The 20,371-nt window shown below is 33.6% G+C and overlaps 2 protein-coding genes across 2 annotated transcripts in view; both read right to left on the bottom strand.

The window, feature by feature from the left end:
• roh (reduction of Rh1) overlaps nt 1-7,031 on the bottom strand; it is a 41,306-nt gene extending 34,275 nt beyond the window's left edge. Inside the window, exon 1 of the mRNA XM_080158633.1 lies at nt 7,028-7,031. The gene's annotated coding sequence lies outside the window, so the exon portion shown is untranslated. The remainder of the gene's footprint in view (nt 1-7,027) is intronic.
• A 5,391-nt stretch (nt 7,032-12,422) lies between these two features.
• Nucleotides 12,423-15,695, bottom strand: LOC145317517 (trimeric intracellular cation channel type 1B.1-like). Its single transcript, XM_080158628.1, has 7 exons — nt 15,269-15,695; nt 14,937-14,990; nt 14,134-14,343; nt 13,653-13,807; nt 13,430-13,486; nt 13,087-13,185; nt 12,423-12,652 (listed from the first exon to the last, which is right to left on the bottom strand). The coding sequence occupies exons 1-7, from the start codon at nt 15,378-15,380 to the stop codon at nt 12,551-12,553; spliced, it is 789 nt and encodes a 262-aa protein (XP_080014754.1). The 5' UTR covers nt 15,381-15,695; the 3' UTR covers nt 12,423-12,550.
• Between the last annotated feature and the right edge of the window lie 4,676 nt (nt 15,696-20,371).

Genomic DNA, 20,371 nt, shown 5'->3' with positions numbered 1-20,371 from the left:
ACCTGAAGTTCCATCTGTAAAGATCTAATTCCAGGTTCCATCATATTCCTACACATCTCTGTTAGCCTAGATAAAACAAGGATGACAACATAGTGTCAGAACTGAATAAGCAGATTGTATAAGTATAAACAAAATTGTAAGTAAATTTGTTGCAAAACTGCATAAATACATATTACTATTTAATGACATACTTACATTTTTTAGGACTTAATTATAGAGATGCTTCGCGTATAACATTGTACCTTGTTGCAATAGGAATCAGTATTCCAAAAATCAGATGAATCGGATAATTCTAACATACAAAAATTTGATGTCAAAAAAGTAAAAAATCAACATGTTTAAAATGGACATACGGACATTTTGATAATGACTATAGAGTTGCTACGCTTTCTAAATAGTACCTAACTTCTACAGGAATCACTATGCAAATTTTGAAATCGATAGAATAATTCTAACATGCCTAAATTAACGAAGAGAGCTAACCGTGACGGACGGACGGACCGACCCTAATTATAGAAAAGCTTAGCTTTTAAAAATCGAAGTCAATGATCTAAAGGGATGATAAATTGATGTACATACCCTATGAAATTTAAAAATTACCACTTCTATAGGTTAAAAAGTTTAGACTTAATGAACCAACAAATCAAAATTCAATAAAAATCCCCACAGTTGTTTAGCCAATGAATAAGAAAACGTTATTATAAACTTATGGGAGTAGTGTATTAAACAGCCTATTGTCTCCACTCTCACTGGGTGATAATACTATTTTAACAGATTAGAAAATTTTGTATGTAGTTTTAAAAATAGTGCAACCAGCGGACAGCAGATGAATTCAGCTGCCCTTTTCGACAATCAGCAACTGACGACTAGATTTTTTTGGCTAGTAGCTGCACTATTTAGCCTCTAAAAGGATAACATTAGTTTAAAAATCCACAGTCGCCAACATTAAGGCTGACGACTTTAATTTATGTTTTTATCAGGGAGGGATGGGACAGTGGCCTGTTTATTAAACTAGTCCCCTAAGTTTTATAATTACATATAAAAATCATTAACATTTACCTAAACTATAATATCCTATCTAGCTACTGTGAAATTACGACGTTTTCTTTCCATGATCCACATTTTCTTATTCGTTGACTTAATAACTTTGTGGACTTTTATTGAATTTTGATTGGATGGCTCATTTTGTTGAGTGTCCAAACGTTTCAACCACTAATTGTAATCTACAGAAGGGGTAATTTTGAGTATCATCTTTTAGGATGTAATCAATTAATGGGCCAATGTCTTATCCCTTTAGATCCCTGGTTTCTATGTTAAGTTAACTTATCGCAGCCATTCCGCCTTACTCTCAACAAAAGCTAATCCAATTTTTTCGTTAAAAAAATAGCAGTTTGATCTAAATAGCGCATTTGACTGGAAGCTTATACTCAACTTTACTGAATTACGCCAAAAAAAAAAATCTATTATGATAGTGTTACCTTGTGGTAAGCACAGCATCATTATGCATGTTGGCCAACAAATCCTAGAAATTAAATATTTTGAATAGAACAAAGGCTTTTATTTTAAAGTTAGTATGTTTTTCAACCTTTTTTTTTGGAACAAAGGCCAAAATTTAGGGGGATATTTAACCCCCACATGTAATTTTAACTTTCGTGGTATAAAGAATTTTCGGTGCGAGCACCAGCATCTACTCTTTATGTATTTTTCTCTTAATACCTTTTAATGTTTTTATGCTTTGCTGCTTATGGATTTTGTCATCCTTGTTTATCATATTGCCAGTTTTACGCAAAAAAAATAGAATGTTGAAAAGAAGGACTTGACAATGTATACATACCCCAGCTTTGGTATCTGCAATTTTCTCATATTCCTCAAGCTCCTCCTAAAATTCAAAATTGATAAGTATTTAAATCAATTTGACAGTCATGTTAAATAAAAGTAACCGGATGTTTCTGTCTCTGTGAGGGGTAATAGTTCTTAATAAACACTGGACCCATATGGTTCCTTTTAACAATGTAGCTTCCTATAGTTCAAGGGAAAAATTTTAACTATTTTTAGAAAAAATATCTCTCCGTCTAAAAATATACTTTATTCGTTTTTTTAATCTACAATAGTATTTTAGTTACCTTTTAGTTAAACTGTGATTTTTTAGATGAAATCATCTTTTATATAATGGCAGGTAAGTATCCGTTTTAGTTTTACTACATTAGTACATGACGTATGATATTCTGTACATTATTAAAAGTACAGAATAAAATATTAGTATTACTTTTAAAAATAGGATCATTGTGACAATCAACTCTTTCACTTTTTAAAACTAAGGTCCAATCAAGGGATCTAAAGGGTTGAGACAATGGCTGATAAATTGATGTACATCCCAAATGATGATACACAAAGTTACCTCTTTTGCAGATTAAAATTAGAGGTTGAAACGTTGGAACACTCAACTTAATGAAACAACCAATCAAAATTATCTGAAGCCTCCATAGTTGTTAAGCCAACGAATAAGAAAACGTTATTACTAAACTTTGGTGACTAGTGAAATAACCAGCCCATTGTCCCCTCCCTCTCTCTGAGTCCATTCTCTGTCTACTGGGTATTTGTCTGCCCTAACTCCTATGAATTGAAATTTGACAATCATTATTTACAGAATAATGTCATAAAGCTAGCTAAGAAAATACCTGATATGGTTTAACCCAGGTGTCTCCCAGAGCAGAGAAAACAGAGACGAAAACTTCTTCGTTTACCATGCTAAGATCATCCTAAAAAGAAAATATTCTAATAATAATCTAAATGTCTTTTTTGTACTATACCATAAAATTGAAAAAAAACCATTCGCTATAAATTGAAACCTTAAAATTTTTCCTAAATAATTCTAAAAATCTTATAATGACAAAGAAAATTCACTAATACCATTAATTAATAATTAATTGATGTATAAGTGGACTTTAATGTACATCGCGCGTTTGTCAAAAAAATATAGAAAAATCATAGAAACCTGTGTTTTAATCGGTATCGCAAACATTTCATAATTTCCATCCTCCTTTTGTTTCCCTGCCTGGAAACCCATCACTCGACTAGAAAATCATGAGATTACACATTATATAGATAAACTAGGGATCTGTAGAGATAAGACATTGGCCAATAAATTGAAGAACATCTCCAATGATGATACATAAAATTACCCCTTCTGTATATTATAGTAGGTGGTTAAAACGATTGTACAAACAACTCCAATGAAAATTCATAAAAGTCCACAAAGAAAACGTAGTAATGAAACTTTGGGACTATTGACGACAGTCCAATGTCCCCTCCCTCCTTTTAGACAAACACATCAGAACTAACAATGTTTTTTACAAAAAAAAAGCTGCACACTCTTCATTGCTTCATTTTCGTCATCCAACCCACACTTTACAATGTAATTTAATATAAATTTTTAGATTTTGTCAGGGAAAAACTTGGATTTTAATGTCAAACTAAAAGTGGAAGTAGGCATGAAAGGCATAATCCTGGTCTCTTAATCTGTATTAAGTCTTAATTGTTGCAAGAAACAAAACTAAATCAAAAGCCGATTTTTAAGACAAGCCTAATAATCATAATAATTAGTTAACACTGTCAATATTTGGATCATGGTAAGAAAACAAAGTAACGGGTTTCGTCATATTTTCACAGTAGATTTTGATAGGTTAGGTAAGGTTAATGTTAATGGTTGCCCGGCAGGGATAGGAAATTAGCCCCGCAGGGGCTGGAAATAGGAGAAAAGCTACTGTTAAAATACGAGAAAACTCGCTACTTCGTATTCTTTCCGTATTTTCTTACTTTGTTGTTTCTTTTGAATGACTATCCTTGCAGTAGACAGAAAATATGAGACCAACAAACATGTTATCCAAAGTCTGATACCCTGACTAAAAAATTAAATTGTTAGAAAAATATATTTTATCGACACGACTTGTTTAAAAACAAGGATGACAACAGCCTTAGGTAGGGAAGCACAAAAATATCATATAAAAAAACGGATAAGGATATTTAAGAGCATTTGTTAATGTCAAGAATATTTTTTTTCGGAAAAAAATCATGATACCTTTCAAACGTATTTTTAAATTTTAAGTATGATGACTGACGGTCAAAAAAAAAGTACATACTAGGTGCTCAGAAAAAAAATCAAGATGTTATACCTGTTGTCTGATCTAATTTTTATAAGTGCAGATATTTTTTTTATTTCTCTATTTTTCTCTATCAATTAACTTATGAATAGCAGATTTCATATCAAAACAAGAATGATAACGTCCATTTGTAGCCTAGATTTTTTGAATAAGCTAAAAATTAGGGCAAAGTTAGATAGATAGATATAGACAGAAAGGCCTCTGAGAAATTGGTTTAATAATTGTGTTATTAATGGCGATATAATAAACCTCTGTACTACCTATCAATTACCTCATACGGGCTAGGTTGCTATCCATGACACTAAATACAGGCCCAACCACCTAGGATAACTAAGGAGAGGCAAATTTCTCCTTTTCTGCCCAAACGACCGGGTTATTAGGTTAGGTAACACGCATTTGACAACCAACTCTTTGTTTGGAATTCTTAACTATGAGTATGCATGGTAATGAGTTGCGCCTGTTTTGAGCCAAAGTATTACCCCTCCTGTAACAGTAAAGTCGCGCACCTGACATAAAAGACATAGTCTTTAGTTATGACGTGGTGTAAAGCCGATATTCGAACCTATCATCTCCCCGACGACGAGTGGATGCGCTTCGTGTTGATCCACGTTGGCGGGTTACCTGTGTACTTAGGTCGACCCTGCTGGGAAGAACTGTAATGTGTGGATGTGAATGGTACCAACCAACTACACGTAGCTCTGCTCCTGTTTCATCCTGAATTAAAATAACTATCTATACCCACTGAAGATGTCGTAAATCTTAGGCATCTACCAGGGAGAAGGGGATAATGACGATTTAATTTTAAAAATCCCTTTATTTCCTCTCAGAATTGACCAAATTATTAATTTTGAGGAAGCTTAAAATTTTGTAGGGCAGATTTTTTTCTTTCTGAGGCTAAAGGAAGATGAGTTTTCCAAGGAAAGGCACTGTAGACTAAAACCATGCTGCATCTACCAGCTAAGAAAATAACTAATTTTTGTTTTAAATTTTAACCTTGAGCGAGGAAGCCAACATGAGAGCCTCGACCAACTCATAATCGTCCACCTCGACCCTAGCGCTCTCCTTGGTTGTTCTCTTACCCACCATGAGGGTCCGCAAATTCACAACTTTGTCTTGCGTATTTCCTATCAACAGGCCCATGATCTCCTAAATAAAAAGTATTTTTTTCGTTAGTAGAAGTCAGGGATCTAAAGGGATATGACAATGGCCGATAAATTGATGTACATCTCAAAAATACCTCTTCTTGAAAAACAATTAGTGGTAACACTGAATTAACCAATTTTTATTCATAGTAATTTAAATTTATCAGAATCAAAATAAAAGCCTGCAAACCCAGGGATCTAAAGGGATAAGACAATGGCCCATAAATTGATGTTCATCCCCTATGATTCTGTAGATTAAAATTAGTGGTTAAAACGTTTGACACTCATTTTAATGAATCATCCAATATAAATTCACTAAAGTCACCAAAGTTGTTAAGCAAACGAATAAGAAAACGTCATTAAAAAACTTTGGAGACTAGTGTAATAAACAGCCCATTGTCCCCTCTTTCTCTGGTGCAAACCAGTATCACATCTGACCTGCTTCTCATTACTGAGGGCATGTGACCAGCAAACCCGCATAACTTCAGGAGATACTCGTACTTCACTAACATAATCACTTACCAAATTCTTTTCTTTCAACTTAATAAATATGAAAAAAATATTATTTCGACATATGTAGTTGTACTTTTGATTTTCATAGGGCTAAAATTTTTAACAATGTTGTAAAATATTGTGCTTATTCATTCGTTAAGACTGTAACACAGTATACTGTTACTTTCTCCCTTTATAAATTACCAGTTAAATAATTCGGAAAGTTCGGTTTATTAGCCTTAAACCACCAAAAGACATATATAATGCTTCCCTGAAGAGTACACCCTAAATTCGGATCTTTAGCTTACGACAAAAATCCTTACTTCTTTATATTCTAGGATGAAGCCGCGCTACCTTTGGACACATTTCCTTATTATTATTTAGAATATGTACCGTAGTTTTAGTATTTTCAGCCATAACTTGAAATGCATTGTCATCGATATCAGAAAATAAATCGTCATCAGAAGTTCTCTAAAACAATAGAAGATCTAATGATTTGATTGAAATTTCAATTAAACTGTTAAAAAACTAGGACGAAAATGCTCATAAAATCATAGCTCTGGTACGGTAAGACAAACGAACATTAACTTCTGTAGAGTGTCAGAACTGAATAAGCAGAATATTAATGCACAAGTCTAAACAAAATTGTAAGTAAATGGGGGAGGCATAAGTGACACTTTTTAAAACCAAAACTAAAAGTCAAAGGAACTCAACTAAATAAAGAGTTACAGCACTGCGATTTGACATGGCAGTTGCTATCTCGCCAAATTCAAAAAAAGAGACCAAAAACTATCTGAACCAAAAAATGTAAAAATATTGTCTTGTCCAAAAGACTAAAATTTAGCGAAGCCTCAAAATGTTTTCAAATGTCCTCAAATCTTAAATTACCAGTTATAAAGAACATAATAATGAATTGTAAATCTTACGTCTTCATTTTGAAACAAAGCTCTTCTTTTGGGACTCGACCCGCGTGTCCGCCTTCCTAGTAGCGGGGAATCATCTGTCAGTTGGTTGCTTGAGGCACCGTAAAAACTCTTTGTGTCCACTACTCTGCTCTTTGCTCCTTCGCTGAATGATTTCCTTGTTGGAATTTTCTTCAATTTGGGATCTTCGGGTGTTTTGTTTTTTAGGCGTTCGTTGGTCAATACAGATCTGTTTTCTCCTTAATTTAAATCATTTTTAATAATTTATAGGTATTTTGTAATAAAAAAGACTAGTAGCTTTACCCTATGACTTAGTGAACATTTTCAAACAACCTAAATCCTGCCCTTAACCGATTCTAGGCTTTCCTGAAATTTTTTGAATGATCAGTTTAGCTGTATAGAGCTAGACAGACGCATACACAGGCAGTTTTGATTTGCAGTTACATAAGTATATTTTAGGATTGAGCAATCAACATTTAATTCTATTATTTCATTATTAAGTAGCATAGTCGTACGTTTGCCTACGTCAAATTACTTATTGATTTGCGGACTTGAAAATTCATAAAATTAGAGTTGCTATCTAACTAGACTTGCTAACTAATAATATTTTTTTCTAAAAATACTTTTTCCTCCTTTTTTGTTTCCTTGATGAAATATGGAGAGATCTAAAGTAATAAGACAATGGCCGATAAATTAATGTACATCCCCAATGTTAATACACAATTGTAGATTGCAATTAGTGTTGAAACGTTTGAACACCTAACTTATGAATCAACCAATCAAAATTTGAAAATTCACTAGGTAAAGCTTAAAAGTTGTTGAGACAACGAATAAGAAAACGTTATTTTAAAACGTTGGGGACTAGTGTAATAAACAGCCTGACCTGTGTAATCACCTTCGACAGCTTTGTGTACAGACTTTTTATTCTCCTTATCTTCCTCGCGACTAGTTTTATATTGGTCCAATATTATTATATCGTCGTCCTTCGAATCCATATCATCTTGTCTTTGGTTTCTTCTAATTTTCATTTTAGGACCAGTTTCCTCTTGTCTGGGATTATCTCTCTGTTTATTGTTATCACCAGCTGAATCTTTTTCATCAGTGTTGTCGTGGAAGTTAAGCCGTCGTTTCTTTGAATTATCTGTTGCACGTAAAGAAGGATCCTTCAATTGTCTTCGCTTTTCTTTTTCTATAATATCAATAATAGTTGAAACTTTTTCTATTCCAGTTTAATGATATAATGGGAGGAACTGACTTCAACAAAGCATTCAATAATGACGTCTGCAGACGAATTGTAGGTGAAATGTATACACCCCAAAGCTACAATAAGGGAGGTGGAGAATGATATGCCCCCCCCCCCCCCCATTAACACAACTAATGGAGTGTCTAGTTAAGTCACGCACCCCATTGAAATTCAGGTAGGGTTATATAAAAAAGTGAAGCGGTTGGTTTTTTTTAACACTCTTTAAGAAGGCATGTTAGCAGGCCAAAGGGGACCTGGCGTTGGAAAATGGACAAAAACCTGTAGGTTGCAAACCTGACCTGGTAGGACGTAGAGGATACGGCCCACTACGGAAGAGAATGAAGAGCTTTGTCAAATCCGTATGCTCATCAATGGAGTGAAAAGCGAAAGAAAGAATAATTCAAATCCCCCCTCCCCTTAGAAGTACCAGTAAATAAGATCTAGATACATACTCTCTGAATCGGCCAACAGGAAAAAAGTATAAGTTCAATCTCGCCATATTATTAGTTAGAAATTGTACAGATTTCAGGTATTTGAATAAGTTGACCTGCCGAGTATCTGGCCAGAGGAATATCATCGTCCTCTGTATCAGTTCCAGAAATATCTGCAGACAATATTTTTGAAAGCAAAGCTGAGCGCGATTTTTCATTTTTATCCTCCGCCATAATTATCTGAAAGAAAATGCTTAAAAATATTATACTTATTACCTACAACCTATGTAAAAAATATATAGCTCGTACATAAAATAACAGGAGAAAAATCCCCTAGTTATTTATTCTCTTACAACTAAAAATTTTTAGGCTGTGTATTTGAAATGTTTTTAGAAGAATGTGAAATTGGGGGATGGGGTAAACCCTATTGGGAACTTGGATACTTCATCTTTCATTATCCCTTCCCTTCCTCATTTACTCAGTATAAAGTAGGGATAGAAGGAGGGGGGGGGGGGGTAAAGCAACCATCTTGTTATCAATGCGCAAATGGCACTCAGAATCCGAATTTCAGGATGAAATTTGGAATGAGTAATCCTTGGTAGGTCTATTTTCCTTAAATCGAATAAAAAGTAGGAAACCCCCCCTTTTCCTATAAAATATTGCAAAAACATTTTTGCATAAAATTTTGGGGAAAACGGTTAGATTTAACCACTAATCTTACAAAAATAATTCAAAAAAAAATTAAATAATAAAGATTTATTGTAATGATGATCACAGATGCAATGTAGAAAAATGCAGAAAGATATAATATAAGATATGTGAGAAAATATAGAATAAAAATTAATATTTGATTTACAATATAACAATAACAGATTACATTCAGTATAAGTAAAGAAAGATAAGCTCTAGGTAAGTAAAAACAACTGACCCTAAATCATTTTTTCAAGTATGGCTTCCAAACCGCTTAATATCCGCTGGATTAGAACCGGTTCTCAGGAATACTGAAAATCATGTGTAGCAACGTGATACAGACAATTTTTCACAAATGTTAAAATAAAAATAGTACCAGTTTTGTTATACCGTGCCTTCGGCCCCTTGAAAAGAACTGGTTTAAATCTTATAATTTATCATTTTAATATCCTCGGAAAGCTAAATATAATACGATACATTTCAATAAAGATAAACTTAATCAGAAATATGAGAAATTGATTAATAAATGCAGAATTACAATTATAAAAAATATATATATTAATACAACGATTAAATATCTAAATATTATTTTATATACAGGGTGAGTCAGAAAAAAATGAGTTTTCCGATTTTCTGATACAACCAGTAGGAATATGGAAAAAACAATTATAGGTTCTTGTTCTCTATAAAAATATACATTAAACTTAGAAAAGGTGTTTTTGAATATCTCTGAAAACAACGGCGCTTTTTAGAGCATAAAGATTTCAAAAAGTGTGTGTGATGACTTTTTCGGTCATTATTTTGTACTTTTTAGGTAGATTTTTTTTATAATAAAAAATGTCTACCATTCTAAACAGATAAACAAACATATTTTTTTGTTTATTAAAACTTTTATTCAACAGATTGTAAATATTTAACATCTTAAAATGCAATTTATTTAAATTAAATTATAACATTATAAATCAAACGTTTTGTTGTAATCTATTGTTAAGATTCAATACCCCATGACTGGAAAACAAGCTAATGACCGGAAATATTTCATCTTGTTGCTTTAATTCCTCCCCCCTCTTCTGAATTTCCTCTATATTTGGTGCAAGACTGGATTTAATCTCCAAAATATCCGCCCACTTTTGACAAATTATACTTGTGTGTTATAATCCATCATAATAACTTCATTTAAAAGGTTTCTAAAAGGCATTTTTATTTTAAAAATTCAAACCTTGATAACTTTTTTATCTTAAGAGATTTTTTTGTCAAATAAAAAGTTTTTTTTTTCTTTTTACTTTAAGCTACGTTATTAGGATAGAAAAACCCATGCATCACAATCAAGAAATATGAAAAAATAACAAATTACAGTAATCTAAAAATGCTTTTGTGAGGAGCCAAAAAGCATTTCACCTTTAAAACTCATTAAAGTACTTTTCATAGACCTTTTTCTAAATAAATATTGAAATTTTAAGATTTTTTTTTACAAAATAGATGAGTTATTTAATTTTTCTTGATCAACATTTTTCACACAAGGCATTTTTTGACACCATACACCTATCATAGAGGCCGCATTTTTAGAGATAATAAAAAACACCGTTAACAAGTTTGATGTGCTTTTGTACAGAGAACAAGGACATATAATTATTTTTCTGTATTCCTTCTGGTTGTTTCTGAAAATCAAAAAACTCAGTTTTTTCTGACTCACCCTGTATATCTAAAATTTCATCAATAAATGTCTTTAAAATTTTCCATTTTGTTGTTTTCTTATTCTAAAAATACTAGGTATTTAAAATAAGTACTCATATTTTGTGACATATGAAGGAGATTTGTAAACAAATGAAAATAAAAATGGATATAGAATACGTGGATATTTTGTGAAATTCTTGCATACCCTAATAAAATGTTTCTCCCCGCTGGCTAATATATCCCAGATCCTCGCACCGTGCCTTATGGCTTTACCCCCTCCCCTGACAATAAAGAAACGTATTGACTAATATCTGAGGACTATATTAGCAATTTGAATTGAGGTAAAAAATTCCCCTGACACAATATCCACGATTTCTATATCCATCAAATCACAACACATAATCTTGTAAATTAAGTGCAAGTATATAAAAATAAGTACAATATAGAAATAACTAGCGGCTACGCCCCTAGAGGCCTCTAGGGGCACTTGAGGAGGAGAGAGTCGAATTTAGTAATTCAATTTCTTATTTTAGATTTTAAAAGAAAAAGTAAAAAAAATTTACGTTTGATGTTTGTTTTTCGTTGAACTCTCTTTCTAAAATTGAGACATTTTAAAAAAAATTTAATTTCTCTAGGGAGGGTGGTGGTACCCTCCCCCAAAATAGTTATAAACCTTCCAGGGACATATGAGAATCTACCCTGTTAAGGAGAACCCGATCGGTTCAGTGGTTAGCGAGATCCTTCGCTACAAACAAACAAACAGACAGACAGACAAACAAACAGACAGACATCGTTCTACTTTGTATTATAGATAACAAACTGAAAACTTTCAAAACAAACAGGGGTGTACCTATATTCTTTCATTTCATTTTTTTCCATAGCTGCAAAATATATTTCATCCCCTTCCCCCCCCTATTTTTTTCCCCAACACAATAGAAAAACTGTTTTCAGTAGGTACTCATTTTATTTTATTCATTTTTATTACCCCTCTCACTTATTTTTCTAGCTTATTCCCTTAGGAGGAAATTTTTTTTAAAAATGTTTTCAAAACTCTTTATTTTTCCTCCCCTTTCATTTATCTCTTTATCCTAACCCCGGCCCCCCCCCCCCCTATTTAGCAGGGTGCCCCTTGCAGAATATAAACCACTGGAAACGTATCTAACAAAATTAAAGTTAATATGGTTTTATCATTTTATATAATAGCTGCTTAATTGCCTTTTATAGATCTTATAAATTATAAATATTAACAAGTTTTTTTTTTATAACTGGAAATAAATACTTCTGCAAACATAAGAATTTGAAAAAGTGCTGTGATATTCAACATATTGAAAAAAAGATTAATGAAAAAGGATACCTAAAAGTAACTAAAGATGGTAAAAAGAGCGTTTCAATTTTTAATTGGATCTCGTAATCAAGGTATAAAAGATACTTAAAACACCAGCAGATACTCTGCTTCCTGAAAACAGGTTTTAAGGCACAATTTGATGAATATTGATAATATTTGTATGATTCTTTTGTTCAGATAAAAAAAAAAAAAGTTTATGGTGGTTTTCAAGCAGTCACGCGTTAATAAATTCATATTTTTTTTTATTTGGCTTCGCACTAAGTACCTTTCAAAAAAGCTTTCTACGGCATGGCTCAGTATCATTCTTACTTTGACAACGAGATTTCTATAAAAAAAAACTTTGCATGTAGATTTGACAATGAGATTCATCTGTAAATCTGTAAATGGAAATAAGTACTTTTCCAGATTTGATAGAACATATCATAATAAGATTAGATCTTCTAGATCAGTTTAATTCTCCTTTTTCTGTTCCGTGACTGGTACAGGTTGACAATTTCCATACAATACCGAGCATATCAACTTTTCCAGGCCGGCATACGGGTCCCAGTCAGCCTTAAATAGATTGAAAGGTTTATTATTTATTCAAAACCTCATTTTAGCTCTGAGATTTAAATTAAAAATTGCTGACAATAAGCCGAAAAATAATAGATTTTTTCCAAGTTTCTTTATGATTTCTTTCATGCATAAAAAATCAAAAGACTTAACTTTCCCTGACAAACACATAAAAACAGGAAGGAAGGGGACAATAGGCTGTTAATTACACTAGACCCCAAAGTTTTTAATAACGTTTTCTTATTTGTTGGCTTAACAACTTTGGGGACTTGAATGAATTTTTATTGGTTGATTCATTAATGTGAGTGTCCAAACGTTTCAACCAATAAATATAATTTACAGAAATGGGAATTTTGGGGATGTATTTATCGGCCATTGTCTTAAACTCTTTAGATCACTGCATAAAAAAAATTTTGCTTTAAAAAAAAAATTACCGCTGTGAATATTATTGTAATGATTCTAAGGGCAACAGTGAAGACTACCAGGATACAGTAGAGTTCAGTTACACTTACAGGTAGCAGTTCATACAAAGTCTAAAATATCATAAATCAGGTTATATACAATTTTATAAACCAACTTTTTTCGTTCATAATAAAAAAATAAAATTAGATTCAACTTTTTTATTTTGTTTATTGCGTTAAAATTAGTAGAATTTATCTGTCATTTTGCCTAAATATTTTTACCCATCTTTTTACAAAAATAATTTATTATGAATGTAACTAAATAATAGTACTTATGTCTTTTCAAACATTTGTCTAACAAAATGAATAAAATTACCTGAACTTGGAAGAGGACAGCCGCGATGATCATTGTCTTAGTTGCTTGATTTGGGACCTGCATTTAAAAAAAATATGCTTTTTTGGAAAATGATGTACAATATCATGTTCAAGTTATACAAATTATTAATTGTGCTAAAATTGTGCTAATTGGATAAAAAATTTAGTTTAATACAAGGCGAATTATGTACAAAATAAAAAATAAGAAGGGAAATGGTTCTTACCCTGAAACCGGTTTTAAGACCATTTATAATTCCAACCTCCAGGTACTTGACAAACATGAAACCGCTGGACTTAATGATTCCAATGACGATAGGGTAGATGAAGTAGTTTCCACCAGTAACCTTGTTGGCTCCGTCGATACCAGACAGTACAAGGCCTTTTATGGGATTAAAGATATTTAAAAATCATAAAGGAAAGATGAACAAATCTAAAGATGACTGCAATGGGAGTATCTAATCACTTTCTTTATCATAAAAAAACAGAAGTGAAGTCTGATTGAAAATATCATATTACGACTATTTAGCTTTAGAAGAATAAGGACGACAAAAATATATTATTTTACTACAACCAAGTTGCCTTGCAATGTACTTTACAAGAAGATTTCCTTATATTTCATTTAATTCTGAATGCCTTAGCAATTAATGCAATGGCTTATTTAAAACAAAAAAAGGTACTTTTATTAAACAAAAAATGTTTTCTTACCTAATCTTTGCCAGTCTTGAAGAATTAAAAAGATGTACTGAAGGCGAAGCGTCTTAAATAATGTAAAGGCCATATCTAGAGGACAGTAGAACATGAGGTACCAGGAGGCCAGGGATGTGTACAGCTGTGGTCCTGCCATCAGGAAGCTTAATACTGGCTCCCCCTGAACTATGGCCGCCAGAATACCCCCAGGATAAATATACAACATTCCTGAAACATTATTTTGTTTGTAAAAAATAACATTTCATAAATTTTTCTTATTATTCCTTTAATAAAACGCGACACTTAGCGCATCCGCTCGTCGTCGGGAAAATAATAGGTTCGAATCTTAGCTCCATAACGCGTCATAACTAAAGAAGTTTAAAATAGTTGCTGTGTCAGATTCGTGATATTAATAGTTAGAGATGGGGAAAATGTCTTGGCCCAAAAAGACACAAATCATTACAAAGCACAGTTAAGACTTTCAGAAAAGTGTTGTGCAATCAAAAGGTTTGTTGTCTGTAGTATATTTGACCGCGTAATCATGCCCTTCATCATTAGCAAGATTTGGTAAAAAGATACCTCATTTTGTGAATACCGTCAACTAGATATTATTCAAGTTGTTATTTATTTAATTGACAAAATAATATTGACTTCAAGTACGTAATTACATAAAGCACATTAAGAAATGTTTTATTAGTCCCTCATATTAGAACACTACATCCTTGAGAAAAAAAGGCAGAAATTTGTAAATGGCATGCCGTAATCCATGATATTAAGTGTGCCTTTTCTATAATTTGCCATTGTAAAATATATGTACCTACCAATAAATAGACAGGATAGAGGATTGTCTCTTGAAACTTCGTGCCATTTGGTTCCTAAAATAATGTATTTAAAAAAAAACATTCATAATATACCTAGACATACACACAATTATAAAAAAATATATATATCTTTTAGCAAAAGTTTAGAAAAGAAACAGCTAAAAAACAGTCCTAACTATCTATTTATGTTATTGTTAATCTACCAATATCAGACTTCTATCTTACTTAGCAGCTGAGAAAATCCCAACTATGTTAGAACACTAAGATCCACGGACGTACAGACATACTCTAATCATAACAAAGCTGCGTAATCCGATTATAACAATTCTCACCTAAAGTGTTTCTAAGCGCCACAGACATAAGAACCGCATGCGGCACCCACAAATACGGAAATATAGGCACAGACACAATCAAATTGGTCAAAGCGTCAAGTTTCAGCTCCATTTTAAATATTCACTGTATTATTTTATATGTGTACTATAGTTGTTCTCGTGTGCTATTTCAGATTACAACTAAAACTTATATTTGTATAGATTATTAGTTACAGATGTTTTATATTCCCCACAAATTATATGATTCTTGATTTTTCAGTTATTATAAATAACTAACCGTATTGTAAATAAAGCTTGTTTATTATATTGTCAAAATGTATGTCACAGTTTTGTTTTAGATATGTACTTAGCTTATTATTTGTTGTAAATAGCTTAGCTAGTTTGAGGTAGTAGTTAACTTAAATGCATTTTGTTTCTGTCTTTTTCTGAAAATAATATAAAGGTTGTTTCAGGTACATGTAGAGTCAAGTTTGAAAAAAAAATGAAAAAAATGCAACAATAACATATTCCAGTGTGGCTTCAAAACCGATTAATATCAGCTGGTTTAGAACCGGTACTAAGCCATACTGAAAAATCATGTATCGTATCGTATTAAATCTAATTTTCTACGAATATTAAAAATGTACCATCATAATTTCAAAACCAGTTTTGATACCCCGTGCCTTCGGCATCTCAGGGCTAACAAAACTGGTTTTAATCTTATAATAGTACATTTTATATCCGCGGAAAGCTGTTTATAATACGATTCGATAAATAACTATTATGTCGTCAAAACTCAAATCTGACTAGAAAAATCTAAAAAAATTTTGAGCAAAAATCAGGATTGAAGCTTGTCGTCGCTTAGGATTATTTCTTTTGTCACGACTTCAGTGTCTTCTTTCTTGGCATTGTCAACTGTTGCATCATGTCGTCCTGTCGGGCTAACAACATCTTTAACTTCTGTGTTTGTGTCAATGACTTCTGTAGTTTTAGGTTTAGATTGAATTGTTTCAGTACTGTTAATATTCTCAGAGTCATCATCATCACTATCACCGGAACTGGAAGACTCTTCAGTGCTGGACTCCTCAGAGCTCTCACTCTCCTCACTACTCTCATCCTCACTCTCCTGCTCGCTATCATCATCAGAATCTAGTTCAACTTTGTTGATCTTTTTAGTGATAGCATCAATGCCAAGCTTATTCTCTTCCTCCTCTTGTTGTTCTTTGAGTGTAAGTATAGCAGCATGCTCCAGCTCATCAAGTTCCAAAGAAACATCGGACTTTGTGATTCCTAAATCATAACATATTGTATCAAAATTTAAAATTCAACTTAATTTGATATGTATAATTATATTAAAAGTAACAGGATGTCTATAAGGATCTTGTTAACCGCTAGACTGATATAATTTACCTATACAATGACGCTTCTCATAGGCAGGGAAGGCTTCAAATATTGGGGGGGGGGGGGGGGTATGGTACCCTCCCTAGTATGGTACCAAGTGAAATAACCCATTGAAAATATACCCCCTCCGCTAATTTTTTTCTACTTTTTTTTCAAACCTAAAGTAAAGGTGCGTAACCGCTAGTTATGTTTGAAGTGTCAAACTCAGAAATGCTTTTTTTTGTCCATGACGAAAATGTTATTCCAGTATCGCTTCGAAATCGATTAATATATGGTGGATTAGAAACGGTTTTCAGCCATACTAAAAAATTATTTATAGCATCGAATCATATCCAGTTTTCTACGAATATAAAACTGGTTTCAATTTTACAATTGTACATACATTGTTATATCCGCGGAGAGCTGTTTATAAATAACTATGTATTACCTTTGACAACAGACTGGAGAGCATCATTGAGAGATTGTAGATGGGATTCTGGAATTGTTTGCACCCAAACCAAGTAATCCTAAAAGAATCAAGTTTTTCTAAAATTGGTTGTTTTTCCCGGGATTGAATTCGTTTTAAATCAATCCGCCAATATCTAAATTTAAATTGGGTTACCGACTTATTAACTCTAATTAACTCTTTGTCAGTTGAAAATGGTATATATAATAATTCTCAAACGTAAAACATTAGTTTTATGTATAAAGGGTGTTAAAAAAAAACAATCGCTATTTAAAACATCATACCTAAGTACTTCAAATCTTGAAGTTAGACCCATAATATTTTGAGTAAAGACCTTTCTATAGACACCTTAACCAGATTTCTAAATCAATCCTTGCAAATTTGGCATCACAAAGCCAGACCCATCAAAGATTGAGACATGACGCCTTTTTCTATTTTTAGTTCTCGATGTTTGCTAGGGCGTTCTTTTATTTGCCAAATTGGTTAGGATTGTGTTGAAAACCTAGTTAAGCTGACTACAGGAAGGTCTTTACATGCCCCATTCAAAGCTCTATACATTATGGGGTCTATCTAAAATTTTTCAAGTACTTAAGACCGTTTGTTCTCTTTAGAAATAGACAAATTTGTCTTAATTTGTAATAAAATATTCACTTTTATGGTAGAGTAAATTTCTCTTCAAGGGCTATGACCCGAGCTGTAGTGCTCTGGAAAGTTGAGTAGATTTAAAATTCATTATTGTTTATTAAGGACCAAAACTGTAAGATTTATATTGAAAAAAGTGAAGCAATTGGTTTTTTTTGAACACCCTTTAATTAAGATTACACACCCCTCCTCAACCGAACTTTATATTAAAAAAATGTCCCGAACATTCGGACAATGGGGCGTTTAAATAGGACCTAGTGGTAGTTAGAATCAGCTGAGAACAAAATCCTAGCCGTTCTTTCTTGCCAGATATGGCCATTTTAAGATTTTAGTCAAATTACACTAAATAACCTGATAAAAATAGTGGGACAGCCCCAAAATAGAGAAGCTTTGCTCCTCTGACCAAACTGACTGCCTGGAGTTCCTACCAGGAAGTGCCATATTGTGTTAACACAAGTTGGGATTCGAACCCATTCCCAAAACTATCCAATGTGGAATAGCTGTATATTACAGCATGACGACAGTAATTTGTCTATAAGGCTTGGGCAATGGATGCCCCTCTGGATACCCTCTGCTAATCCTGGCAGTAATTGGTGATCAGTAGGGTCAGCTCCTTGTTGGACTTGTACCTGGGGTTCCCCACAGATAGGCCTCTGCGCAGAAAGTGGTCTTGACCACCATCTCTGTCTTCGGGGTTAGTTTGATTTTTCTGGGCCTTCCCCAGGCTTGGCAGGGCTGGGGCCACTGGCTTAATAGGAGTGGTGGCAACCGTGGCTTCTCTCCCAACTAATCTATACCATCAGCTTGGGTCCATCAAACAGTAACTGTGTCCCCCAACTCCATCAGAAAGAACCCTCCCAGGTTCAGGGTATGGTTCAAGATGCACACCAGCATCTTGCAACCTAAGCCTAGGTATGCAGCCCACCACCTGCAGCTATCCTTCCATGGCAGGTGTGCTGATCTGGGATTGGCAGGGGAGCATCTCATCTTAGCTCTACCCTGATCTTGATCCTCCAGGAGATCATGGTGGTGTGCTTCTTGAATTATGCCCTAAACCTGGAAGGGTTCTTTCTGAGGGAGTTGGGGGACACAGGTACTGTTTGATGGAGATGATGGTATGGATCAGTTGGGAGAGTAGCCATGGTTGCCCCCACTCCCATTAAGCCAGTGGCCCCAGCCCTGTCAAGCCTGGGGAAGGCCCTGAGCCCCTACCACCACCAGCGACCAAAGACAAGATAACTGTCTGGCCAAGGCAGCTCTCATGAGGCCACTGTCAGCCACAGCCATTGTCCCCATTTGTTTAGAGCTGACCGATGACCAGGATATGGGTAGCATGGAGTTGCTGGCCATTCCTATCAAGGTGAAACTAGAAAATTGGACAGGGGCTATTCTATTCACTGTTATGGTGTTCAACGTGCCTCAAGGAGGCGCGAATTGGATAGGGTTGGATTTACACATCAAACTGCCACCCAGGACAGAGATCCATTGCTCGAGCCCTATATACAAATTACTGTCGTCATGCTGTAATATACAGCTATTCCATGTTGGATAGTTTTGGGAATGGGTTCGAATCCACACTTGTGTTAACACATTAAAGCACTTCCTGTTAAGAACTCCAGGCAGTCAGTTTGGTCAGAGGAGCAAAGCTACTCTATTTTGGGGCTCTTCCATTACAATTACACTAAAATATTCAAAGAAGAGTGAAGTTTGTATCAGGTTATTTAGTGTTATTTGACTAAAATCTTAAAATGGCCATATCTGGCAAGAAACAACGGCTAGGATTTGGTTCTCAACTGATTCTAACTACCACTAGGCCTTATTTGAACGCCCAATTGTCCGAATGTTTGGGACATTTTTTTTAATATAAAGTTCGTTTGAGGAGGGGTGTGATTATTCTTTTAATATAAAACAATAGAGGGAAAAGGGTTAAATAACTTGTATGCCTCCTTCCCTAGGATCTTGTGGTGTGCAGACTCTCAATTGGGTCTTTGAAAATCAAAGAATAGCGTCGAGAATATTAACACAGACAAGCCGCTACAAAACAGCTGGCAATTTGATAGTAAACGAAAAAGGTCCCCAACAGGGGGATCCAGGTAGATATCTGGTTATGCATCTTTACAATAAAATTGATGAAACCAAGTTACTTGCCTGAATGTATAGTTGAGAAAATATGTGATAGCCTTCAGTTTCACCAAAGCTTTTCAAAGTTTTTATCAGGCTTTTTATTACGGCAACCTAGATAAGTAATAACGTAGGTATGTATTACAAAAAGATTCATATTAAAATATTTTTGTTTAAAACAAGGATGACAACATCCATAAAAGCGAAGCTCTAAAACGGTTAGACAAACGAACATTAATACTTGAAGAGTATCAGAACTAATAATCAGATATTGTTTAAGGACATACTTAAATTTTGAGGACTTGATTATAGAGATACTTCGCTTATAACAATGTACTTTGTTGTCCTAGGAATCAGTATTCCAAAAATCAGATCAATCGGATAATTTTATCACATACAAATTTGTTGTTGAAAAAGTTAAAAATCAACATGTTCAAAATGAACGTACAGACATTCTGGTAACGATTATAGAGTTGCTACGCTTTCTAAATCGTACCTAACTATTACAGGAATCA

Source organism: Acartia tonsa, chromosome 4, assembly GCF_053477335.1.
Source record: "Acartia tonsa isolate MP-2025a chromosome 4, ASM5347733v1, whole genome shotgun sequence".
Taxonomy (NCBI): Eukaryota; Metazoa; Arthropoda; class Copepoda; order Calanoida; family Acartiidae; genus Acartia; species Acartia tonsa.
Note: the sequence above shows the minus strand (reverse complement) of the source record. Positions and strands in the feature narration are given on the sequence as shown.

Bases quoted from the DNA above. Each gene is read 5' to 3' on its own strand.
- LOC145317517 (XM_080158628.1), bottom strand. From the start codon at position 15,380: ATGGAGCTGAAACTTGACGCTTTGACCAATTTGATTGTGTCTGTGCCT. The intron at 13,186-13,429 runs GTAATTTTATTC...ATGATATTTTAG, and splicing joins CTGTCCTCTTCCAAGTTCAG to ACTTTGTATGAACTGCTACC. The intron at 12,653-13,086 runs GTAATTTTTTTT...AATCTATTTAAG, and splicing joins TTACAATAATATTCACAGCG to GCTGACTGGGACCCGTATGC.